The sequence below is a fragment of the Amphibalanus amphitrite genome, unplaced genomic scaffold (genome assembly GCF_019059575.1).
Source record: "Amphibalanus amphitrite isolate SeventyFive unplaced genomic scaffold, NRLGWU_Aamphi_draft 000281F_arrow, whole genome shotgun sequence".
Lineage (NCBI taxonomy): Eukaryota > Metazoa > Arthropoda > Thecostraca > Balanomorpha > Balanidae > Amphibalanus > Amphibalanus amphitrite.
The window spans coordinates 446,130-473,438 of NW_024881776.1; the positions used below are offsets into that span (position 1 = coordinate 446,130).

The 27,309-nt window shown below is 45.4% G+C and overlaps 1 protein-coding gene across 1 annotated transcript in view; it reads right to left on the reverse strand.

Moving 5' to 3' along the window:
- The window catches only part of LOC122387301 (adenylate cyclase type 3-like), a 53,158-nt gene that overhangs the window by 10,139 nt on the left and 15,710 nt on the right, over positions 1 to 27,309 (reverse strand). The window contains exons 3-9 of the mRNA XM_043377397.1: positions 21,944 to 22,031; positions 20,746 to 20,862; positions 19,286 to 19,608; positions 18,757 to 18,928; positions 15,803 to 15,938; positions 15,210 to 15,292; positions 14,740 to 14,838 (exon numbers count right to left, since the gene is read on the reverse strand). Coding sequence (XP_043233332.1) covers positions 14,740 to 14,838; positions 15,210 to 15,292; positions 15,803 to 15,938; positions 18,757 to 18,928; positions 19,286 to 19,608; positions 20,746 to 20,862; positions 21,944 to 22,031 — 1,018 coding nt within the window. The remainder of the gene's footprint in view (positions 1 to 14,739; positions 14,839 to 15,209; positions 15,293 to 15,802; positions 15,939 to 18,756; positions 18,929 to 19,285; positions 19,609 to 20,745; positions 20,863 to 21,943; positions 22,032 to 27,309) is intronic.

The following is a 27,309-nucleotide window of genomic DNA, read 5'->3' on the forward strand; positions in this document are numbered from 1 at the left end:
CTAAAACGGGTCGGAATGGCCCCATATACCATACATGACTTCATATACGATCAACCTTCACTACCTTGAGGTCTGTTTTGCTGTTGGGCAGCTGTGAGGTCATGTGACGTCATCAAAGGTCACCAAAGGTTTTTGGCCAATAACTCCGTACAGGAACAAGATACAGACGCGTGGATGGTCTCATTGTGTTCAGCTCGTCAAGACGCATCGAATGATATACATGATGACCTCGAGGTCACGTGACCTGAGGTCAACCTTTGACCTTGACCTTTCGAGGTCAACATATATATCAATCGATGCGGATTGACGAGAGGATCACGATGATGCCCTTAGTTTGTTCCTATCTTGACTAATTCGAAAGGTATTCGAGAAAAACTCTCTCCATATCTAGCGCCGCCATTTTGACTTTTTCGACCCCTGTGACGTCATCTTTGACCTGACCTGAAAATGACCTTTGTAAAAATTGTAGATCTTGGCCGTGCGTATCCGATGCCGTTTACCGCTTGTCGCTATCTTGCTTCGTTCTCGAGATCTCAGGGGGGGGGGCCGAATCGGCCCCCCCCGCCAGTTTCTTGTCCCGGCGGAGCCCGCCAGGAATAGGGATAAAACGTACGAGAAATTCTGCAGCTTCTCATATTATGATAGTCGAATAAGGCAGCGATGTGCTGCGCAAAATGTCCATCTCGTTTCAAGGAACTGCCGCCGACCAGACTCGCCCTGTTGCATAATAAGTTAACCCGCGCCCTGCTGGGGGGGTGTTTGAACACCCCCCTTGTGGTTTTTCGCGAATATCTCCGCCGCCGTTTTTGGTACACCTTATCATACCTACATCAATTCTACACATGTTGTGAAAATTTCAGACCAAGGTCATTCAAGGTCAGGTCACCAGGTCACTTGAAGTGACCTCACCTCATAAAAAGTTTCAATGTCTGTCATAGCTACACCGAGTGACCGATCACTTTGAAACTTTCAGCGATTGCTAAGAGCAATAGCATGTACAAAATGTATATCTCAGAATTTTGATATCGATGACCTAAAGTCAGGTCAATTTTGCGACCTCCCCATTAGTGTCATGCGGGGCAGCTGATGTAGATAGCGCAGGTGTAGTTACCTACCACCTAACTTGGTTGTTTTCTCTTTTGGCGGAAACACGGTCTCAACTTCCCCTCCTCGCTCGCCCAGGTGTCTTAGTCTGCCGATTCCTTCTTGCGTAGCTGAAAGACGCCCCGAGCGGAGGGGAAGGAGACTTGGGAAGGAATGGGGTGACGGTGGGGCGGTGGGCGGGTCTGTTAGGATCCTAGTTTTACTCTCGCTGATGCCAGTTGGTGTGGAACCCGTTCGGCGTAGGAGGGAAGACTATGGTGGTGATGTTTGCCAGCGTTGCCTTTCTTTCACGGATTTTGTTTTCTTGTTGGATTTTGCTGCTCACATATCGATTCACACATACATCACTCGCACTCAAGACTGAACAGTGAACATTCAACTCGACTAATGTGCCCCGCGCCCTTGCCGACGGCTCGCCGGCGGGCACCCGACTCCGTCTCCCGGCCGCGTATTTACAAATTGCAACCGAGCTCCGCCGTGGGGTAAGGTGGGCAGGGGTTTTCGCACTACGGCTGCGGTTGAACTACCGTCTGTGGTAGAAACTTCAGGACGATGGCGCGTTTCATACGAAATCTGGCGCAATGATTGTTTGCTTCTGAACTTGTACTTTTATTGCTGTGAATTCTTGAAGCGGGAGTGTTTCAATAACAATTTGTGGATTATTTGAGTTTCTTTGTATAAACATAGAATAGTATTATGAAACATTGTGTGGAAACTGCAAATACTGATATGATCAATTACTTAGTTTGGGAATTGATACACATTTTGTAGAGATTTGTCTGGCAAATGGTGTAACAAACCTCAAGCCTATCATGATCTGAAGCTGTTGTAACAAATCAAAATTGCTTTGATGTTACATAGTACCTTGTTGGAAAGACTGGAGCATGGTTCAAGATGATGTGTAAAAATTCAAGATTTGTGCGAAAGCTTGTGACTGAAGAACGAAAGCAGTTCGATATGATGGCTCTATCAAACGTGGAAATGGACGACAAAAGTAAAGTTTCAACGTTCCAGCATGTGAGAATAACTTCAGAAATTCATAGTTCTTGTAGTATTGCATTCTTTTTATGTACAGTTATAGGTTTTGTTAGGGTATTTCAAATTCATTGTGTCAGTTGAGATATAGATGGATTGCGGAAAATTTTAGAATCATTGCATGGTAGCTAGGTACTTGTTCGGTAAAAAGATATGTGATGAATGCCATGAGAAGGTTTTTTATGATTCAATGTATGGTCGTTGTTGACTGTTGTACCTACAAAAATGCAAGCTTACTAGCAACTAGTTTCTGAATCAAATCGAATGTATATTTTGCCATGAATGTAAATATGTAGGGGAAGTTGGGGGAACGCCGAATACTTTTTTCTGACGCCCGTAGCACGCAAGGTAGACAACATGAGCTATTCTTGTTGGCGTCATTCGAGAGGCCAGTCTTTTGCCTTTCAAACATACCAGGCGCATTTGATGAATTCGCATACCGTTAAGCGCACAAACTAAAAATATTAAAGAAGTGACTTTTTCGGCGCTGCCCCGGACTGCGGGGAAAGCCGAAATTGGGAGAAATGATCTACGGGGAATGCCGACATTGATGTTTTGCCACTTTATCTCAAACTTTATCCAGAATTTATCAAAGCTGACACGCGTTTTAACCCTATTAGTGGCAGGCTCCTGGCTACCCCATATTAGTGGCAGGGGGGGGGGGCTGTTTACGACCCCCCCTTGATATCTCGAGATCTAACCGGCCGATTTTCAAAATTCAAACGGCATTCGATTTGGCTCAACGAGATCTACATTTCTAAAAAAAATAAAATTAAAAAATGTCAATAGGGGGGTAGAGGGGGGTAAAAATGGGCAAATTGCAGATACATTTTAGACTGTTTATCACGGCCAGGTTTCTGAACCAATCTTAACGCAACTTTTGCCGAGCGATAGAGAATGAACCAGGAATTCACATGGATCCTAAAAATATGCATTTTCAAAAATCATAGGCGGATACAGATCATTGAGATTGGGGGTACACAAAAAGTATAGTAAATAAGGTTTTTGTTGGTACTGTTTCTAAAAAGGGTGGCAATGGTCTTGTTATGTTACAATTTTCTTATGAGAGAACGACTAAAATTGTATTGGTCATGCATAGGCGGTGTCAGGGCACCTATGTTGGGAGGTAAAAAATAGCCCCCCTTTTTGGACGCCTGGATCCGCCTATTATAGCAAAAACGTGTCAAAAGAGGATGCACAATAACTTTGTATATGTCATCACATGATACCTTTCATTCACTGTTCGTAAAACTGGTGCAGCATCGTGATCTTCGCCCAAATGACTCGCTTCACGAATAGGACCCCCAATTCCCAGTGCTCTGGAGCCGCCCCTGGTAAAGTTATGAACTTGAAATTTTCAGGGAATGTGCCCAATTTAGTTTTAGGAAAAGTCAGAAAATTTCAGCATCGTAGCTTCAGCGGTTTCGGAGATATTCCCGAAAAACCTGAGGGGTGGATAAAAACAACCCCCCCTGCCACTAATAGGGTTAAGAGCTTGAGGACGCTTGGTGCACACTGGAAGTCATAATTGTGTGATATGATAAGAAAATGCCAGGTAGATAATTCCTTATAGGTAACAGGCCGTTGTGTCGGTTGAAAGTGTAATTTGTGTGACTAAAAATTCGCGTTGCTATTCTACAGCAGTTAAGTCCACGTAGCGTGCTTTAACGCACGCGTAATTGCACGTTTTCGGCATTACCCCAGCCAGCCATACTTTCATTTGCAGGCCCATAACTTTTCAACGTGCCGTATAAATTTCAAATAGGCAGCACACTTATGCAAAGACATGCTGAAGATTACTTGACCGAATTGGCCAGACAAACGGTAGCATAATGAGTAAGAAATGCAGCTTCAAAGGCGCATGTAGTACAAGGAACGCGTACCTTGAAAACGCTCTTGGCGCCCTCACAGCCGAACTATTCCGAATGACGACTCGTAACAAACATGCGATAATTGTAGTCACTTAAAGGGACCCTCCCACCTTAACATTAGTTTTGAGTTGAGATAGCCAAGTTTGCGGCCAGGCTCAGAAACCACCATTTATCCTGGTCGCAACCCCCGCAGCTTTATGGTGTTCAAGAAATTTCTTCCCTTTACTTGCAGGGTGGGACCAGCGTGGTCCCTATCTCTTAACCATTACGGGAATCTGATGACGTCATCAGGCTTTCGAACGTCCGTTAAATGTTTGACTAAAACGTTTTGTAGCACGCGGTGGTATATGCTGCTTTGCGCGCAACAAATGCCGCACTTTCAAATAAAGTCGCTAGGAACAGCGGAGATCCCAAAAAGTAAACAAAAGTATAAGTCTAATATCTTGAAAACCGGTGAATATTTTTCGATGAAATTTGGTAGATATGCGTTTTTGCTCTTTCTGAACCGAGCGACATCACTTTCATGCCAATTCATTAACTTTTTTGAAGGTGGGAGGGTCCCTTTAAGCTTCAGAGCATCACTGACAGGTGGCATCCATGTCTTACGGTTTTCGAAATATCTCGAATTTCGGCTTTGCCCCAACTCCGGCATTGCCCCAACTTCCCCTACCTGCAAAGTATGTCAATAAATTTGTGTGATGTTGACCAGAGAGTTTTATCATCTAGGCATTTATGTCGCTTCTTACATTAGGTGTTAAGCATAGTAATTTGAATTACGGATGAACTTTGTGCCAATATCTTCAATGCACAATGTATGTAGCATGTCTACAACCCTCACTGATCCTGCTATAGCTATAGGCATTTGGCACCAGCTTGACCAAGGGCATGAACTTCACAGTTGCACAACCTTTTGTCATGTACCACCAGTCACTTTTTTACTTAACCCGCGCGGGGCTGGGGGGGGTAAATTTTACCCCCCTCGCGAATTTTTGCGATATCTCAAAAACGGCGGCGCGCAGCGCCGCCAAACTTTCAGTACCTTTTCTTACATCAATTTGACACGTTCCCTGAAAAATTTGAGCGAAATCCGTCGGAAAATTTTTGAGAAATTGACGTTTTAGTGACGTCATGTTCGTCATTTTCGCCTCAAAAACGGCAAAAGTTCAAACGCCGCTAACATCTTCATTTTTAAAGGAATCAAGACGTAACAAAAAAAGGTTATACGTAATTTTACTTTGTCTATCAAATGGCTATCTCGGTTTTTTGAAAATTTTGGATTTTGGCCTAAATTTTTTCAAAAAACTGACTTTTTTTGGGAAAATCATTATAAAATCCAAAATTTTGAGTCTATCGAAAAAAGCGGAATATATGTCAGAGAAGTGGTCTATGTGCACCTACATACCAAATTTTAGAAGAATCGGTTCAAAAATGTGGGAGTTATTAAAAATTATATGACGTCACGACACACAAAATTTTTGAAAAATGACTTTTTTGGAAGTTGTAGACCTCGTACGAAAACAAAAATAGCACCATTCGATTCGCCGTGAAAAACTGCATCAGATAGACACCTTTTTAGGCCTTAACAACCAACTTCAAAATTTGACCTCACTTGACCTGACCTTGACCTGACCTCGACCTGAAATTCATCCAGAGGTGGTCCATATCACTTATTGAGTGTGCCTATTGAATGCTATGAGTAAAATGACCTATAAAACATGTGTCGCACATGCCCTTTTCTATATTTTGTTTTTTGGTGACCTGACCTGACCTGACCTTGACCTTGACCTCTGAATGATATTGTATGCAACGAATATTGTCTTGGTAGCCTAAGAACACGTTTTGGGCGATCAGTCTCAGTCCATGACTCCATTCTTCGGCAACTACGGTGCAAGGCCGATACTTTAGAAACTTGCAATTTTTACCCTTGACCTGACCTTGACCTTGACCTCAAACTTTAAATTAAGTACATGTTTTTAGTAGTTCGTGATGAGAGCTTTCAATTGGCGTTTGAATTTTCCAAATCGGACCGTTAGTTCGGGAGATAACAGGGGGGTAAAATTTACCCCCCCCCAGCCCCGCGCGTTCGGCTGGAGACCCCAGCCCCGCGCGGGTTAAGGTGCACATAGCACTGCAGTGCACACAACAATGTGCAGAGGGCCTACACAAAAACAACATGATTAGTGTGCACTATGCACAGCATTTTACCCTGATTATTTGAATATTTTGATCACTCAACAGTCAGCAGTCAGGAGCTAATTATTGAATATCACATTTATCATACATCACTTGTCAAACAAGAGCATGATGACACACATTTTGACAAGCAATCATGGTAGTATTCCAATAAGTTGGACAGTCACCTCCCTGGGCGTCATTTTTCCAGGAAGATACCTACCTCGTCAGGTGTTGTGGTAGGCTAGGTTGAATTGGGTTAAGTTAGGCGAAGTAAGGTGGTTAGGACCAGGTCAGGCCGTAAGGCCTGGTCAGGTTGATTTTAATCTTTCATTCTAATTTGACCTAGATACCTATTACCTATGTTTTGCTCAAGCCTGAATTTCATTAGGTAATGAGTTAATTTTGCTTTGTCTTTATCTGTCTTGTTTTGTGTTTTTCTCCCTTATATTTTGCCCCATAGGCATGGGGTGGAGCTTTTCCAGGGAAGGTGGTGGAGCATGATTGGAGGCGCTCAAACAGACGGCATAGGAGGGCACGGTTTCTGAACGCGCACTGATGCCTGATTCAAGCCACGCTGTCTTCATGCGGGGCGGCGCGCTACTTAATAGTCCCTAAAAGAACGGGAAGTGATGCCGATAGAACCTTCAACCATTCTGGGCTAACGCTTATGACTTGGAAAAAGTCGCGATCCCAATTCAATCGAAAACCTGTGGGCTCTTGTTCAGCAGGAGGTGTATGAAGAGCCACCCGCCATAAGCATTGCTCAACCGCAGGCACAGGTTTAGACGGCGTTGGTCCGCATCCAAGCCAGTGTGCTGGAGAATCCATTGGCTGAAATGCTCCAGAACATTCATCACTGTGTTTTTATGAAAGGTGGCTACAAGCTCAGTTAAAAGAAAAAGTACCAGATTGTTTTGCTTTTTAATTACAGCGGGAAGAAAGGTGTCCGGATAATTTCGTTACACCCCCTGTAATATTCAAATGGTTGCTAAATTCGAAATCAGCTCCAAAAACTAGCCTAGAAACATGTAAAACTCGAAAAAGGAACCGAGGTCATCAAAGGTCATTGAGCTGACCTGACCTTCAGGTGACCTTGACACCCACCCTAATGCATGGGACCAGCATCATATCACATGTTTCAACGCTTGAAACCACGTGAAAACTGCAACCGCGCGGCTAATGCGAGCCGACATACGCCGAATCGCGATTCGGGCCAAACATGGTCTCGAGAAATAGGTCACAGGTCAAAGGTCATTTGGGTCAGGGTCATGAAATTTTCAGGGTAGGTGTAAAATTGATAAAATCGGGGGCATTGAAAGTTTCGTCGCGATCAGACGGTTTTTACGCGAGTTACTCACGAAAAACCGATAAAGCGCACCCAAAAAGGCAGAAATATGCACATGCGATATCCTATACTGCGAAAAAAGGTTCATCATTTTTTAAGGTCGCCGACAAATTGTAATTACCCTAAGCTCAGGCAGATGTATGGTAGAGAATCCCCCAAGTGAAATACACTACGGCGGAAATAAAATACCCTACGGCGGAGTTCGGTTGCAATTTGTAAATACGCCTCCCGGCCGGCCCGAGCGCGGCGCGCGTATTTACAAATTGCAACCGAGCTCCGCCGTAGGGTATTTTATTTCCGCCGTAGTGTATTTCACTTGGGGGATTCTCTACCATACATCTGCCTGAGCTTAGGGTAATTACAATTTGTCGGCGACCTTAAAAAATGATGGACCTTTTTTCGCAGTATAGGATATCGCATGTGCATATTTCTGCCTTTTTGGGTGCGCTTTATCGGTTTTTCGTGAGTAACTCGCGTAAAAACCGTCTGATCGCGACGAAACTTTCAATGCCCCCGATTTTATCAATTTTACACCTACCCTGAAAATTTCATGACCCTGACCCAAATGACCTTTGACCTGTGACCTATTTCTCGAGACCATGTTTGGCCCGAATCGCGATTCGGCGTATGTCGGCTCGCATTAGCCGCGCGGTTGCAGTTTTCACGTGGTTTCAAGCGTTGAAACATGTGATATGATGCTGGTCCCATGCATTAGGGTGGGTGTCAAGGTCACCTGAAGGTCAGGTCAGCTCAATGACCTTTGATGACCTCGGTTCCTTTTTCGAGTTTTACATGTTTCTAGGCTAGTTTTTGGAGCTGATTTCGAATTTAGCAACCATTTGAATATTACAGGGGGTGTAACGAAATTATCCGGACACCTTTCTTCCCGCTGTAATTAAAAAGCAAAACAATCTGGTACTTTTTCTTTTAACTGAGCTTGTAGCCACCTTTCATAAAAACACAGTGATGAATGTTCTGGAGCATTTCAGCCAATGGATTCTCCAGCACACTGGCTTGGATGCGGACCAACGCCGTCTAAACCTGTGCCTGCGGTTGAGCAATGCTTATGGCGGGTGGCTCTTCATACACCTCCTGCTGAACAAGAGCCCACAGGTTTTCGATTGAATTGGGATCGCGACTTTTTCCAAGTCATAAGCGTTAGCCCAGAATGGTTGAAGGTTCTATCGGCATCACTTCCCGTTCTTTTAGGGACTATTAAGTAGCGCGCCGCCCCGCATGAAGACAGCGTGGCTTGAATCAGGCATCAGTGCGCGTTCAGAAACCGTGCCCTCCTATGCCGTCTGTTTGAGCGCCTCCAATCATGCTCCACCACCTTCCCTGGAAAAGCTCCACCCCATGCCTATGGGGCAAAATATAAGGGAGAAAAACACAAAACAAGACAGATAAAGACAAAGCAAAATTAACTCATTACCTAATGAAATTCAGGCTTGAGCAAAACATAGGTAATAGGTATCTAGGTCAAATTAGAATGAAAGATTAAAATCAACCTGACCAGGCCTTACGGCCTGACCTGGTCCTAACCACCTTACTTCGCCTAACTTAACCCAATTCAACCTAGCCTACCACAACACCTGACGAGGTAGGTATCTTCCTGGAAAAATGACGCCCAGGGAGGTGACTGTCCAACTTATTGGAATACTACCATGATTGCTTGTCAAAATGTGTGTCATCATGCTCTTGTTTGACAAGTGATGTATGATAAATGTGATATTCAATAATTAGCTCCTGACTGCTGACTGTTGAGTGATCAAAATATTCAAATAATCAGGGTAAAATGCTGTGCATAGTGCACACTAATCATGTTGTTTTTGTGTAGGCCCTCTGCACATTGTTGTGTGCACTGCAGTGCTATGTGCACCTTAACCCGCGCGGGGCTGGGGTCTCCAGCCGAACGCGCGGGGCTGGGGGGGGGGTAAATTTTACCCCCCTGTTATCTCCCGAACTAACGGTCCGATTTGGAAAATTCAAACGCCAATTGAAAGCTCTCATCACGAACTACTAAAAACATGTACTTAATTTAAAGTTTGAGGTCAAGGTCAAGGTCAGGTCAAGGGTACAAATTGCAAGTTTCTAAAGTATCGGCCTTGCACCGTAGTTGCCGAAGAATGGAGTCATGGACTGAGACTGATCGCCCAAAACGTGTTCTTAGGCTACCAAGACAATATTCGTTGCATACAATATCATTCAGAGGTCAAGGTCAAGGTCAGGTCAGGTCAGGTCAGGTCACCAAAAAACAAAATATAGAAAAGGGCATGTGCGACACATGTTTTATAGGTCATTTTACTCATAGCATTCAATAGGCACACTCAATAAGTGATATGGACCACCTCTGGATGAATTTCAGGTCGAGGTCAGGTCAAGGTCAGGTCAAGTGAGGTCAAATTTTGAAGTTGGTTGTTAAGGCCTAAAAAGGTGTCTATCTGATGCAGTTTTTCACGGCGAATCGAATGGTGCTATTTTTGTTTTCGTACGAGGTCTACAACTTCCAAAAAAGTCATTTTTCAAAAATTTTGTGTGTCGTGACGTCATATAATTTTGAATAACTCCCACATTTTTGAACCGATTCTTCTAAAATTTGGTATGTAGGTGCACATAGACCACTTCTCTGACATATATTCCGCTTTTTTCGATAGACTCAAAATTTTGGATTTTATAATGATTTTCCCAAAAAAGTCAGTTTTTTGAAAAAATTTAGGCCAAAATCCAAAATTTTCAAAAAACCGAGATAGCCATTTGATAGACAAAGTAAAATTACGTATAACCTTTTTTTTGTTACGTCTTGATTCCTTTAAAAATGAAGATGTTAGCGGCGTTTGAACTTTTGCCGTTTTTGAGTCGAAAATGACGAACATGACGTCACTAAAACGTCAATTTCTCAAAAATTTTCCGACGGATTTCGCTCAAATTTTTCAGGGAACGTGTCAAATTGATGTAAGAAAAGGTACTGAAAGTTTGGCGGCGCTGCGCGCCGCCGTTTTTGAGATATCGCAAAAATTCGCGAGGGGGGTAAAATTTACCCCCCCCCCAGCCCCGCGCGGGTTAAGTAAAAAAGTGACTGGTGGTACATGACAAAAGGTTGTGCAACTGTGAAGTTCATGCCCTTGGTCAAGCTGGTGCCAAATGCCTATAGCTATAGCAGGATCAGTGAGGGTTGTAGACATGCTACATACATTGTGCATTGAAGATATTGGCACAAAGTTCATCCGTAATTCAAATTACTATGCTTAACACCTAATGTAAGAAGCGACATAAATGCCTAGATGATAAAACTCTCTGGTCAACATCACACAAATTTATTGACATACTTTGCAGGTAGGGGAAGTTGGGGCAATGCCGGAGTTGGGGCAAAGCCGAAATTCGAGATATTTCGAAAACCGTAAGACATGGATGCCACCTGTCAGTGATGCTCTGAAGCTTAAGTGACTACAATTATCGCATGTTTGTTACGAGTCGTCATTCGGAATAGTTCGGCTGTGAGGGCGCCAAGAGCGTTTTCAAGGTACGCGTTCCTTGTACTACATGCGCCTTTGAAGCTGCATTTCTTACTCATTATGCTACCGTTTGTCTGGCCAATTCGGTCAAGTAATCTTCAGCATGTCTTTGCATAAGTGTGCTGCCTATTTGAAATTTATACGGCACGTTGAAAAGTTATGGGCCTGCAAATGAAAGTATGGCTGGCTGGGGTAATGCCGAAAACGTGCAATTACGCGTGCGTTAAAGCACGCTACGTGGACTTAACTGCTGTAGAATAGCAACGCGAATTTTTAGTCACACAAATTACACTTTCAACCGACACAACGGCCTGTTACCTATAAGGAATTATCTACCTGGCATTTTCTTATCATATCACACAATTATGACTTCCAGTGTGCACCAAGCGTCCTCAAGCTCTTAACCCTATTAGTGGCAGGGGGGGGTTGTTTTTATCCACCCCTCAGGTTTTTCGGGAATATCTCCGAAACCGCTGAAGCTACGATGCTGAAATTTTCTGACTTTTCCTAAAACTAAATTGGGCACATTCCCTGAAAATTTCAAGTTCATAACTTTACCAGGGGCGGCTCCAGAGCACTGGGAATTGGGGGTCCTATTCGTGAAGCGAGTCATTTGGGCGAAGATCACGATGCTGCACCAGTTTTACGAACAGTGAATGAAAGGTATCATGTGATGACATATACAAAGTTATTGTGCATCCTCTTTTGACACGTTTTTGCTATAATAGGCGGATCCAGGCGTCCAAAAAGGGGGGCTATTTTTTACCTCCCAACATAGGTGCCCTGACACCGCCTATGCATGACCAATACAATTTTAGTCGTTCTCTCATAAGAAAATTGTAACATAACAAGACCATTGCCACCCTTTTTAGAAACAGTACCAACAAAAACCTTATTTACTATACTTTTTGTGTACCCCCAATCTCAATGATCTGTATCCGCCTATGATTTTTGAAAATGCATATTTTTAGGATCCATGTGAATTCCTGGTTCATTCTCTATCGCTCGGCAAAAGTTGCGTTAAGATTGGTTCAGAAACCTGGCCGTGATAAACAGTCTAAAATGTATCTGCAATTTGCCCATTTTTACCCCCCTCTACCCCCCTATTGACATTTTTTAATTTTATTTTTTTTAGAAATGTAGATCTCGTTGAGCCAAATCGAATGCCGTTTGAATTTTGAAAATCGGCCGGTTAGATCTCGAGATATCAAGGGGGGTCGTAAACAGCCCCCCCCCCCTGCCACTAATATGGGGTAGCCAGGAGCCTGCCACTAATAGGGTTAAAACGCGTGTCAGCTTTGATAAATTCTGGATAAAGTTTGAGATAAAGTGGCAAAACATCAATGTCGGCATTCCCCGTAGATCATTTCTCCCAATTTCGGCTTTCCCCGCAGTCCGGGGCAGCGCCGAAAAAGTCACTTCTTTAATATTTTTAGTTTGTGCGCTTAACGGTATGCGAATTCATCAAATGCGCCTGGTATGTTTGAAAGGCAAAAGACTGGCCTCTCGAATGACGCCAACAAGAATAGCTCATGTTGTCTACCTTGCGTGCTACGGGCGTCAGAAAAAAAAGTATTCGGCGTTCCCCCAACTTCCCCTACATATTTACATTCATGGCAAAATATACATTCGATTTGATTCAGAAACTAGTTGCTAGTAAGCTTGCATTTTTGTAGGTACAACAGTCAACAACGACCATACATTGAATCATAAAAAACCTTCTCATGGCATTCATCACATATCTTTTTACCGAACAAGTACCTAGCTACCATGCAATGATTCTAAAATTTTCCGCAATCCATCTATATCTCAACTGACACAATGAATTTGAAATACCCTAACAAAACCTATAACTGTACATAAAAAGAATGCAATACTACAAGAACTATGAATTTCTGAAGTTATTCTCACATGCTGGAACGTTGAAACTTTACTTTTGTCGTCCATTTCCACGTTTGATAGAGCCATCATATCGAACTGCTTTCGTTCTTCAGTCACAAGCTTTCGCACAAATCTTGAATTTTTACACATCATCTTGAACCATGCTCCAGTCTTTCCAACAAGGTACTATGTAACATCAAAGCAATTTTGATTTGTTACAACAGCTTCAGATCATGATAGGCTTGAGGTTTGTTACACCATTTGCCAGACAAATCTCTACAAAATGTGTATCAATTCCCAAACTAAGTAATTGATCATATCAGTATTTGCAGTTTCCACACAATGTTTCATAATACTATTCTATGTTTATACAAAGAAACTCAAATAATCCACAAATTGTTATTGAAACACTCCCGCTTCAAGAATTCACAGCAATAAAAGTACAAGTTCAGAAGCAAACAATCATTGCGCCAGATTTCGTATGAAACGCGCCATCGTCCTGAAGTTTCTACCACAGACGGTAGTTCAACCGCAGCCGTAGTGCGAAAACCCCTGCCCACCTTACCCCACGGCGGAGCTCGGTTGCAATTTGTAAATACGCGCGCGGCGCCGCGGCGCGGCCGTCCCGGTTACCTGACCCGGCCGGCTAAAGGTCGGACCGGCTCCGGCCGCCGCTGCCAGCCCGCGGCGGGCCCGGGGAGGGGTATTACACTACATTCTTCCATTGTCGTGGTAACATGCTTGGTGAGGGCAAACATTGGCATTATTTCTTTCCCATTAATAATAAAGTATTGCCTGATTATCTCGTCTAGTGCTGCCATCTGTCGAATGTTGTTCTCCCTAGTTGTTCTTCCTAGGGGTCGCCGCAGTCTGCCCCGCCGCAGTCTGCCCCGACACTAATGTTCCGTGATAATCGCCGGCTCTAATACGGTCCCATTATAAGTCAATGGGAGAAAATTGAAATGCGCCTCTTTTGGACGAAAGACATTATAAACACTCCCAAACACCGAATTACAAGTGTTTTAGACACACAGAACATGAAAATGGTGTCCGTGACCCTTGTTTATGCCCTGAGGTCATCTTAGGTCACGAATGGTATCTAACAGTTTTTCGCAAATAGCTTGTGATAGAGGCATACTAGAGCGATGAAAACGCCTTAGATGTGTTCAGCTCGACGATACGGATCGACTGATATGCAACATGACCCTTTCCGGTCAGGTCATGACCTTGACCTGAGGTCAAATTTTCAAGTTGACCTTTCAAGGTCAAGTTATAGTTCATTCGATGCGTCTTGACGAGAGGAACACGATGCCGGTAAAAGTAAGCTCGTACAAGGCTTGGGTCAAAAGTTATTGCGAAAAACTGTTTCCGAAAAAATCGGCTATTTTTGCGGTTTTTGCCCCCTGCAGGCAAAACCGTTGACGTTAGGTCAAATCTGAGAGAATTATTCAGAAAGGGCGTTAATAGGGCTATCGAATGCGCTTTTCCGCGGCGCTGTAGCTCTATTGGTTCCCGAGTTATGCGTTGGCTTCTTGCAAATTTTCGACATTCGACCTGGAAATCGGCGAAATTTTGCCTTCAATGACCTCTGGTGACCTGACCTTTGACCTGACCAAAAAATTGACCGAAGTGATTTCCTCATTATTTTTGACGTTCTTTCGAACGCCGCCTTCCGCGTATCGCTACGTGGCCCAGGAGCACCCCCCTCCAGCAGGGCGTGGAAATCCAGGACCCCCAGCCGGGCGCGGGTTAAAATGAAAAGAATAATTTCTTTATTTACAACAAAGGGGGATGATATGACGAGCGTCTTCCTTACTTTGAGCTCTTGCGAGGCCACTAGACCACTAGCTGCCATGTAGGATGATGCAATAGTCTTGATTTTCGAGATGCCTCGAAACCTTGGCGAGTCGAGCAACTGTAGGGAAAAGATCTTGTCAAGTCAAACGGTGGACATCAGCGAGAACATTATGTTATGTCAAATGTGTCATAATTATTATTATTATTATTATTGTTTATTCAGCATCGTCATGCGACAAAAAGATACATACCCCACCCCCCCCCCCACCCCCACCCCACCCACACACACACACAGTTAATCAGTACTCAGGAGGTTAGTAGTCTTAACAGGCGCCGCGAGGCCTGACAGTTGCTTGCCAAAACCATCTTCAAACTGTCTATAAGACCGCTTTCTTGGATAATATCATACCCTATATCCTTGAACGACAGCAGAATCAAACCACACAAAAATGCCACAATGCGAGGGCCATGATTCTTCACATGACTTACCGCGTCGTAATCTGAGATAACTTCGTTCAGAAAACGGAGACACTCCAGACCCTGATTGTTCACCGATTCTTCAGTATAGAAATCTGCCGACATGAAATTTGACGATTAACTAATACAATAGCATAGCAAATAATATGTTTTGCAAGTCAATCTCGATTGTTGAAAGCCATACAAACCACTCTATACAATTAGGTACAGTCCACAGCAGAAGTAATGTGAGGTTTCAGTCATGGGTATGTTCTGCTTCTGAAGCTTAGGAACGATTAGCCAGACTACAATGAAACTTTGACTGTATGTATCGTCACCCTTGCAGCTGCAACTTTAGCTATTGACATCTTCTTTTCGATCACTCCGCATTAAACAATCGCCAGTCAAAGCCAACCGTTGAGATTGGTAAAACCCTGCATTACTTTAGCGGTGGGCTGTACATAATATTGGTGGCAAAGTTGCACTGCCCTGAAGCTACCATGCATCCATTTCTTACCAACTGACCACGCGTTATGCTTCTACGCAGAGAACAACAAAACTGCTCAACTGATTTGAATAGCAAATATTATGCTGAGACCACTGTTTTTATCCAAAGCGAAGCTCACCAGCAAAGTTGGGCATGGACGCGAAGAGGACGCCGACCTCGTCGAACGACTGAGCGTACAGCTCCTCGTGCTGGCTGGTGGTGACATCCACCTTGAGAAAGTGCTGCGTCACGTGCTGCGGCAGCAAGTTCTCCACCTGGGGCACCATCAAGAGAAACGTCAGCCGACTCGAGACTGATGTGGGCATTTAGGGTCTATTCAAGATGGCGGCAGAGTCCACTGATCGGTTAGGTTAGGACTGGATGGCTATGTCAGCGTCCTGGCTTTGTGGGAGTTTAGTTAGTAGTTACATCTTTTTTGGTGTCGGGTGCCTCCTAAATGCTGAGGATGGTCCGTGGTTTATGGCGTCATCTGACTTACAAGCCAGTTCGAGGTAAGCCGGGTCTACCAATGCAGATTAGTCAGAAGCTCGGCTTTAGTTAGCAGACGTCAATATTTGTGCATTGTGCACTCTTTCAGCCGATAGCATGGCTTTTAAGAATTCTAGCCTCATAAATTTGCCAGTAAAATCATATCGTCTAAACTTTTTGCAAAAACATAAGCAAGCAATAGCAACATTTTGCATATAAGCACATATGCTGTATTATTCATGTTGCCAACCTAAGCCAAGCTTTTCAGTGCAGCCCATTTTGAACTTTGATCCCCTGCCACCCTTTCGGTTAACGCGCGATCTCGCGTCAGGTTGTGTATCAGCCGTATTGGTTTGGAGTGACAGCCCACACAGGCCCCAGTGACATCTGTTTGCCCTGCGGCGCACAGACCGACGCGAGGGCGTCCCGGCCCAATCAGAGCCGTGGCACTGTGGTCCCACTCTGGTTCCCGATACCCCGCGGAGCTGGACGCTCTGTCGCCGACACCGGCCTTTGAGGTGTCAAGGGCAGACGTCAACCGAGTGGGACGACCAGTGGGCGCCCAGGGGAGAAACTGTGCCGTGGGTTGGAGTCGGTGTCAGAAACAGCTAACGTCGAGGGAAGTGGATGGAATGGCCGCATTGGAAATGTGCAGCACAGGGAAAGGTGACTGCTAAGCATACTGTATGCATAAGGTCACGGGCACCACACCGATGAAGCATAAAGTTACACAAGTGAAAATATTTTTCTTTAACCTGAGAGCTGCAGTGAATACGGATGCAAATATTTTCTTATATCTGCCGCATACTAAAGTAGTCCTGGAGTCAATCCTTACCGGTTTTCCGACATTGACCCATAAACGCGCCCCTGAGAGTCCAGTAGAGTTCTGCACGGCTGCAATTTTCCACAGCCTAGCCGCCCCGCAGCCGTGGCTCCACAGCCACAGCCGCCCACAGCCGTGGCAAACTGTGGGCAGCCAGCCGTCAGCCGGCCGTGATGAAATGCAACCAAATAGTATATAATAAGTTGTTTTTAGTTGAAACATATAGCCAAAAGCACATTGCAATGGGCTATAGATTCTCAAGCTCATGAAGCATCATAGGCTAAGTGGTTGTGTATCTGGCTTTAGGCCGAAGGCCTGAAGCCTGATGCGCATCGCATGCCTACACAAGCCCTTGCAAGGGGTTAAGAAAGATGGGTAGGTTAGGTAAGGTAGGTACCTACATCAACAGAAAACATAAACAACGAACCAGAATAGAAGCACTAGCAGTGTAGAATAGACATCTAATGCCAAATCCTGAAGCATGGTTGTGGGACAGAACAACAGACCCTGATGCTTTTCATTATCAATGTTAGGTATGGAAAATGAAACTGAAGTTGATGGACAAACAGTGATTGTCTAGTCAAAACTCTTGCTTCTTTCTTACCCTGCATATTTTCTGGGGTGTGATATGCCAGGCTTGAAGCAACCTTCTGAGCAAGTCTCCAACTAATTTGATATGCAAGGCATCAAAACACTAGTGAGCATCCAAGAAAGAAAAACATTCATCTATTTTGATTTTTCCAAATAATGATCTTCGCTCAAATCCCCAAGGACGTGCGATTGCTCTTTCAATCAAAAATTTTACTTGAGTCAAATGACGTAAAAAGCAAAGAAGTGGCAATAAATTGTTTTGTGTCACCATAAACAGCCATAGAAATCATAATTAATCAATAATAATGCTATACAGTTAAAAATTTGCTCTCAAACAAATATCAATTATCAAATTTTTACATTTTTAGAGGAAGACGTCATTATATTAGTAAAATCAACAGCTCGCGTAAGAAATATTGTGTTCAGGGTTTTCACCGTCATGTGAATTACGTGTTCAGGGTTTCCACCATCATGTGAATTAACCGTAAATAAGGTTCATACTCACTTATAATCTAATTCCATTGGCTTCGTTGATCAGCATTTTCTGTTAGCGGTCACTCACACGCCAGTTAGAACATAAAGCGCCAGTTTTATATTATGTAATTGGACTTGCCGAAAATCCAGAAGTACATCTAAGAGTTATTTTAGATAATATTTTATGAAGCCTTTACCTGCCTTTACCTAGGCGTGATTTCTTTTTCTATTACCTGAAAGAATTATTGAACGCTCATCTTCAATAGCTGTAAGGTGCTCTCCTAATGACCAGGTAAGATTGAGATTGATTTGAGGGGGATGTGACAGCAACATGTTGCATTTTCTGAAACTGTCAAGCTATTGATGATGAAGGAACAATTGGTGCCTATAATTAGTATTCTGTACCAGAGTGCAAACTCTTCTACAGCAAATGGTAAAACCATTACAGGTTTTCAAAGGCTTCACCACTTTCAATATTGCTGGGCATCCTTTGCATGATTTTTACAGGCTAGGCTGCTTATCAGAATGTAAGATTAAGGATTTAAAATTTTATATTTGAGTACTTAAGATTGAGCTTGAAATCTCACAGCCGTGGCCACAGCCGTAGCCGTGTTCTTGGAGATATTTGCAGCCGCCCCGGCCCACAGCCGTGGGGCTGCAGCCAGCCGCGGCTGCAGCCGGCCGGTGCAGACCTCTAGAGTCCAGTCCCGACTCACCAGTGACTCGTTTTTCTCCTGAAGGCAGGCGGCCTCTCGCTGCTGCTGTGCCATCTCCCGTTTCCAGAGGAAGGCTGCCCGTGATGTGAGCTCCGTGTGCACGTTAAGAACAATGACGACGGCACAGGTGATGGCCAGGACCAGACAGAGCTCGTACTTTTCCGGCAGGAGGCTGCGGGAGGCAGGGGGGGGGGTGATGATTGTGAATGAGCTATAACGGGATGCTAAAGGGAGGAATGTTAACATCAGCTACGGAATGAGAATTACCGTTAGCAAGAGTACGGTTATCGGCAAGAGCGCTATGGAAATTATGTATCAACAAGAGCAGGTTTAAAATGATATCGTCAATAAAATGAGCATGAAATGTCGTCATCACGATAAGAAGACAGAAGGCTGTCATAGCCTGCCGGTTCACAAAATGATGTAAATCTTACCAACTTAGAAAATGAATCATATTCCTTTATACAATGTAAAATATAACATGGAACGATAGCCATCGCTGTCGCACATCTGCCAGCGCCGCACCCACCCCTGATAATGGTAGACACTGGAGCCCACACAGTCCAGCACGTCTCCCAGCCAGAAGACGTTAATCCAGGCGTGCAGGCCAGCCGTGATCAGTAGCAGCGGCAGCTTGAGAACATGCCGCAGCTCCACCTGCACCGGGTACGTGCTCAGGATCAGCACGGTGAAGTAGGTGAAGTAGGCTGGGTAGGCGCAGCTGGAGTGCGGCTGGAGCACCACGCTGGGAGGCGGCGGAGTGCAGACGGGCGGACGGACGGCACTGGCGTTACGGCCGGGCGCGGCCGCAGCAGAGCGGCTGACCATCCGGTCGTGCAGCGGGCACATCACCTGAGGGTGAGGGGAGGGGAGGGTTACGGCTACTGGGTCCGCGGACTAGGCGATGGCAGTGCCACTTATAGAGCGATAGTTACTGCGATAGCGATCACTGTTATTAATTCAGTCACAAGGTAGGTAAGGAAGAGTCTTAGGGTCTCGATGTCAAAAGAGGAAGCCTGTCGAGAGCATCACAGTTTGAGACAACAAGAATGAAAGGAGAAAGAAAGGAATAGGGGAGAGAAGGGAGAAAAGGAAAATAAGAGGAAAGCAAATGAAGAGGCAAAGAAGAAAGAAAGAAACAGAAGAAAAAAGAAAAGAATGAGAATGAGAGGTATAAAAGAAAAAAATGAGAACAAGAATTGTAAGCGAGGTTATTGATAGAGGTTGAATGAAAGAGGAAAGAAAAAAGGGTAACAGCGATAACTACCCACTGAATCACACTGGCGAGGCCTGGGAACGGCGGCCGTCTCGGTTTGTGATACTGTGCCGCAGGACACGGCTGTGTTGCGGTACAGTCTAACCAGACAGGACGGCGGCTGTGCCACAGGGACGGGACACGAGGCGCAGTGGTGACGAGGAAGAGAACGGTGGTAACCGAAGGGAGAGAGGGAGAAAGAGAGAGAGAGAGAGAGAGAGAGAGAGAGAGAGAGAGAGAGAGAGAGAGAGAGAGAGAGAGAGGAGAGAGAGAGACAGAGATAGAGACAGAGACAGAGACAAAGACAGAGACAGAGAGAGCGAGAGCGAGAGCGAGAGCGAGAGAGAGCGCGATCAATCTGTGCAAACAATTTCAGATAGGTAATGATATGAGAGAACATCTCCTCAGGTGAATCTACCGACATAATTCTCGCTCACTTATGTCTGATATCTGAGTACATACCTGCAGTAAATAACAGTAAATAATACAAATATACCTAGTGCAAGTACAAAAGAAAAACAGTTCATCTCCACACACAATACGTTTCCATCCAGCACTGCAAACCCGGTCAACCTCGCCTTGTTGGACAACTGACGGACACTGACGATAATTGATCAGACGATTAGCAGCCTGAGAGATACTGATTGTCAGAAATGACTGAGTGTCAGTGACAGCCGGCTGAATGTCGTCGGACCGATGAGCTGGGTATTGCCCATGAGCTCGGCGACACTCACCATGTCGATGAGGTTGCAGAGCGACAGCAGGATGTTCATGCTGACCAGCCAGCACATGGTGCGAGTGTTGGAGCCCTGGATCACAGAGCCGACTGAAGACAGCCAACCGGGCATCCTCTGGAACGCGGGCAGACAGACGAGACTGCATCAGCACATGACCGCAGCGTGCTGCTACGATCCACAAATACTGTCCGTTTGAGCTGTGTTTCCCTTTAAGAGGTTCAAAGGCTAACAAAAAATCATCATAAAAATACACCTGTGTATAAAGATGGTGTCGTTGGTGAAAATTACGTACCTATAAAATAAACATAATAAAGAGTTTTTCAATTTGGAACTCCCAGTAGACAATGGGAATATTTCCAAGGTGGGACCAACCAGAAGCTGAAATACGGAACAAGCTTCGGAAAGATCCTGCTCATGGCGGGCCAAACACTACAATCAAATTATCCACCAAAGGCAGCAGGCACTACTCCTTCGAACCGAGATCAGTCATTCATAGTTACGAATACCCGGAATGCCTAACTAGGTTTGCATCGCCTAACTTAATTGTAACATGGCGTGACCTTTGTACGACACTAAAGCCTGTCGAATACCAAATGGAACTGATGTGAAATTGGCGACCGACCGCATATTACCGTCCACTGAGTTACACAGGCTAGGGTCAGGTGGCTTTGCAGCACGACATACTTCGTGGCAGAGAGCTCTCAACCTATATCAACTGAGCAACGAGGCACACATTCCCTAAGTACTCCCCTAGAAACAAGTCTTTTGAGTAGCAACCGTTTCACAAGAGTCGATATCTACACGGTACAACTGTGTCTATGTAAATAAATAAATAAATAAATAAATAAATAAATAAATAAATAAAATAACTAGAGCACTAATGTAGTAACTGGACGTCACACTGCAAGATGCTCGACAAAACCACATGTCCTTGATACAAAAATATGTCAGCAGGAGTGAGCAAAAAAAAAAAAATGTTACGTTGGCCTCCGGCATTCATAGTTGCAGCTTCCCAGTGACATTAGCGCAGTTCTGGCTACCAGTGGGCTTGTCCTCTGAGCCACAGCCGTAAGCATCCCACTTGTATTTACGAGTACGCACGTCTGTACCGTCGGCAAATAGTGGTGAGCACACACCACACGTCCGGAGCTAATCGGATAAGGGCGGCTAAACAGCGCTAGTGCCATTAACTGACCTTCATCCACTGTATGGGCAGCATGAAGAGGCTCATGATCAGCAGCAGCATCAGTCCCGAGAATAGAGTGCTGACGGTGTGAATCGAGCTGAAACGAGCAGATTCAGTCAGTCAGTGGAGGTGGCTATCATTCTGAAATGGCACTGAATATGTAAATAAATCTGGGGCAAAACAATTTACATGATCAGAGGCATTTGTTAGATAAACCACGTTGTGAACGCTTAGGACTATAAGGTGTTGATGTGCATGTCACTATAAGGTGTTGGTAGTCCCGGGACAATAAAAATAATTGTTTGGTTAGCAGAAGCGCTGGTCGTCGTGTCGGCGCTGAGCAGTTATCGGCCATAATGAAACACCATTAAATGTAAAAATAACCCCGAACACATTTCTACTGGCAACTTGTAGAGACGACAGTATCGCGAAGAGCTGACTGACCGTGTGGACCGACCATGGAACTGAACTGACAGTATTCGCACAATCACCAAAGGCGCTTCTGTTCTCGGAACGAGGCGGCGGACCGTGTGCAGCGGATCTGACGCGACAGAATCCAACTGATCAGCACACGTATCGCCAGCCATCCGGACAGGGAACTGACTGTGAAAATTGATAGACTACATACAGAGAGACAATAATATCTACTTTGTTGGTCAGGCAGATACACCAATCACCAGAACGAATACGGGCCGTGCGCACTGAGCTGGAGCAATATCAGCTGCTTTCTACGAGCTGTAGTGTTGACAGCGTGGTCGTCCGTTTCTATTGATTTCAATGCCTACTCACGTGGTTAACTTTAGTAAAGCGTTTTTGTTTGAGCTGCTTCTAGCCTCTCCAATGATGTACGAAAACTTATGGTGCGTCGCCTCAATCACTTTCGGCCGGCTAGGGTAGGGAGAGACCTAAACCATAAAAGCCTGGAGTCTTTCCATGAAAGTCCAGATGAAGTAAAATTAACAATTTAACAATTGGGAATAACGCGCCATTTTGTTGCTATGTTGGACGTTGGTGTAGCCCGCGTATGCCTCCCTGCGCTGGTTCTGGGAAAACTGAGGAAAGCACCACTTCATTGATGCAAAAAACGAGCAGGGGTAATTTGTTGGACGAGATGCAATAATTACCTTCATTGCTATTAGTAGGCAGAGTTATGAAAAACATGTCCATAATTGCGACTCGGGCTGCCGTTTTTTGCTTTTCATTAGTCGCTGCACGATATCGCGCTGTCATGTCCGTGCCGTTTTTCATTAGGACTGGCACGATCGGGCCGCTGCTGCCGTGGCCGGGTCGTCATCATTGGGGTCCTGTTGCTCCCCTGGCCTCCCGACGACCCCGTTAATGTTGCCGACGACTGATACTTATACCATTTCTGTTATCGGCGTCATTACTGGTGCCAAACTTGGACCGCCTGTGGGCTGCTTCCACTTAGCGAGGTGCCTGTTGCTCCCTTCCACCCCCGCCGACCTCTGCAGCATGCTGCAACTTCTGCTGTTAACACGCAGCGGCATCCTGTTGATGGTCTAGTGATTTATGGTGTTCCAGCCGAATAAAAATGAGGGTAGAGCTGCTACTGGGATAATATTCACATTAGATAACGGTATCAGCGTGATTTTTGTGAGTTAAAGCACGCTGTTTGGGAAAAAAACTAGCTGTAATTCGGACCTCTCCAGCTGCCGTTGCTTAGTCTGACTCAGTCCTGTAAAATATTACCTTTGCATCTGCCTTGAACTCAGTTTGCCTCATATACGAGTATGGTAGCTTGCTCACTGCTGGCTTTTTCAACTCACACCGCCAACCTAAATTCATTCCGCACCAAACCAATCCGGCCCATTCAGCCCGTTTCCATCGAATTTTGAGTTACTCGCCCACTTCCTATGTCCGTCCATCCCCTCTGTCTCTGTTTCTGTCTCATCCATCTGATCCATCCCAAGCACCACCAGCGTCCTCCGCCCCCCTCCCCCTTCTACGTCACCACAGAGCGTCTCCCTTCTACGTCCCTCCTTCTCTGTCACCCTCTCCTCGAAGGCATGTGAAGAGCCCTCTCGACCATTACCGACGGCCTGCGATCGGCCATTTCCAGCGCCTCTGGGATCGATCCATTATGGGAGGTCGCTCCCACTGGGGTTTATATTCCGAACCGGTTACCACCGGCACGAGAACAGAGATGAGGCCCCGAGGGCATCGCGAGAACGCTGCAGTCAAAGGTTTTTGTTTGACACATGTGTTTGCGGTGTGCCTGCTATTGAGTTCTGGGGGCTTAATTTGGACAAGTGCTTTGATTTTATTTTGTGGACTTCCCGCGCTTGTCTTCTTGTTTTTTGCACATAAAATAGAAAAGGTGGTGGGAAGATGAGCCCAATTTAGGTGCAAGAGGGCTGACCTGAGGCAACTGAGGCACATAAGCCCTCTGCTGTTCGTCACTCAGTCTCCAGTTTCACTGATAATGTGGGCCATTGATTTCTCCCATCCTCAGTCCTCTCGAGCCACTCCTCGGGTGGCTTGGAGGCAGGCCATTATTTTTAACCCGCGCCCTGTTGGGCTCTGCCGAGCAACGCGCCCTGTTGGGGGGGGCAATTTGCCCCCCCCCCCTAAGATCTCGAGAACCACGCAACCTAGCGACAAGCGGCAAACGGTGTTGGATAGCCCTATCAGGGAACTACCTTGTGACCCAATTTTATTGACCTAGGTCAAACCGATGACGTCACAGGTCAGGTCAAAGGTCGAATGTTCATCGTTTACAGGCATTTCAAGAAATGCGTTGTAAAATCGAGTAAAATGCATTTCATTGAAAATCATCGATGGGGAAATGTTCTTCAAACACATATTTTGCTATTTGAGGTCACTGATACCAGGTCAGGTCACAGAGGTCAGGTCACTGGGGGGTCACAATATGAAAGTGTCGTGTAATACATGTTTTATGGTCCATTTTACATGACAAATGCGATTATGTGGGTCAGGCAGCCTTTGGGGCCAGCTTAGGTCACGTTTTGGTCAAGGTCAGGTCAAGGTCAGGTCAAGGTCAGGTCAAATTAGGTCAAATTTCAAAGTTGATATTTTTGCATAAAATGGGTATTGATTCGATGCAGATCGTCACGGGGAGTTCAATGGTGGTCTTTGTTTTGCCCTACGTGGTCTAGAATCGCTAAAAATTGAGTTCAAAAATTTGACGTCATCATTTTTGAACAGTTTTTTCACTATAACTTGGCCAAAAAACGAGATATCGATCTGAAATTTGGTATGCACATAGAAGAGCGCAGGGACTATCACACATATTCCGGTTTTTTCAAAATTCGGATTTTTTTTGGATTTTTTGAGTTTTTCTAAAAATTTTTTTTTTTGAATTTTGGGGGTCAAAAACCCCAAACTTTGAAAATCCGAGATAGCAGTTTTGTAGCGCCGCTTTTTGTCTACTAGACCATATAAAGAACTTTGAAATTGCTTGGTAACTGTAGATTTGGTGAGCGTTTCAAGATCGCATGTTTTTTTGCTCATTTTTGCTCGAACATGACCTCAGTTTGACCTCAATAACTCCTGACCTAAGGTGACCTAAGACTTGAAATTTGTGTGAATGTGTCAAATTGATGCCCGGGAAGGTACTGAAAATTTGGCGGCGCTGCGCGCCGCCTTTTTCTTGCTATTCAGGAAAAACCACAGGGGGGCCCCCAACGGGGCGAGGGTTAAAAGATGTATGATGTGTGTATCGAAGAATGGCACCATGTCTCGTCTATATGAGCTACATGACCTGTCAACAGATTACCAGCTAAAAACGAAAAATAATGCCTAAAAAGGCATTAACATGGCGTTACTCATGCAAGCGGTCATTTCGCCACCCATCCCGTTCTCCACAATTACATTGTTTTGCTTTTCAAAAATATTTGTCATGCTGGCGTCTGACTTACAAGGACGTTTCACCCATCAGTCCAATAGATAACGAACCTTTATTGTTTTACATCACGTGTCGAGCTCGCCAAAATGTTTCAGACCGTGTAATGATGGTCTATTATACGCCACTCTACACTGTGCCGTCTGCGTCGTTCTCTGATGTCCTGTGACATGCAGTGCCTCATGACCTAGTACCATTTATCATCGTGTCACGCGGCACGCCATAGGTATTCCGCACCGTTCTGCGTGGTGTCGTGCTTTGTCGTTCTATACTTGTGCCGTTTTACGTCGCGTCGTTCTACTGTTATCGTGTCGTTTGGTGCGTGTCGTTTTGTAACGCGTTGTGCCGTTTCGTACGGTGTCCTGCCATCTTGTGCTGTGTAGTTTCGTTTTGTGCTTTCCGTGTTTTACCGTGTCGTGTCGTGTCGTGGCGTATCGTGTCGTTTTGTGCCGTGTATTGGCTTGCCGTCACGCCGTGTCCTGCCGTTTAGTACCGCCGTTCCCTGTCGTGCCGTTTTATACCACGTCGTGCCGCCGTCACCTGTCGTGCCGTTGTGTGCCGTACTATGCCGCTTTGTCGTGACGTTTTGTACCTACCGTGTCGCACTGCCGTCCCCTGTCGTGCCATTTAGTACCGCCGTTCCCTGTCGTGCCGTTGTGTGCCGTACCACGCCGCTTTGTCGTGCCGTTTTATACCCTGTCACGGCGCCGTTCCCCGTCGTGCCGTTGTGTGCCAGTCGGCGGCCCGGGCGGCCCGGGCTAGCTCGCTCAGTGTAACGGAGATCGATACAGTCCAGGCCGGCGCCGGCGGCGGCGGGCCCGCAGGCTCCCTCGGCCGGCCGGCCGGCATCCAACGCGCTCCGTTCCGCACAGAAAACAGACGCCAATCACGACCAGCACAGCACGCCGGAACAGCACCGGCAGGCACAATTACACCGGGAAAATCAGCTGTCTGCTGCGAGGGACTGACGGAACATGAGAGACGATTGTATATCACAGGCGCAGGAACATGGCTTGGCGAGGAATGGGAACAGAGGAAATCACAGCATAACAGCACCGATGAGACAGGTGAATGAAGGCAGGAAAATAATAAACAAGCCTTTTTCATATACGTTGTGAAAGAAGGAGTTGGAGTGATGAACTTGATGTGGGTTCATATCGCAACCGGCCGGCACAGGCAACCGGTACAGGCATAGGACTGTTGCGGTTAGTGATAAGAAACCTGGATACTTTTTTATTTACTCTTATTTTTGCCTTTTTGTGACGCAAGCAATAGACACCTGATGCAGCAGACGCCTGATTTTCCCGATGTAATTGTGCGCTGGTTCCGTTCTGGCGCGCTGTCTGGCCGTGATTGGCGTCTACTTTCCGTGCGGAGCCGCGGGGCAGACAAGGGCCACAAATCATTCGTACTTCTCATAGCAGCTATTATTCCTTTCTTTTATTTCCATTGCATCCTTTATATGCGCCCAATACCTACCTCAAATACTCAT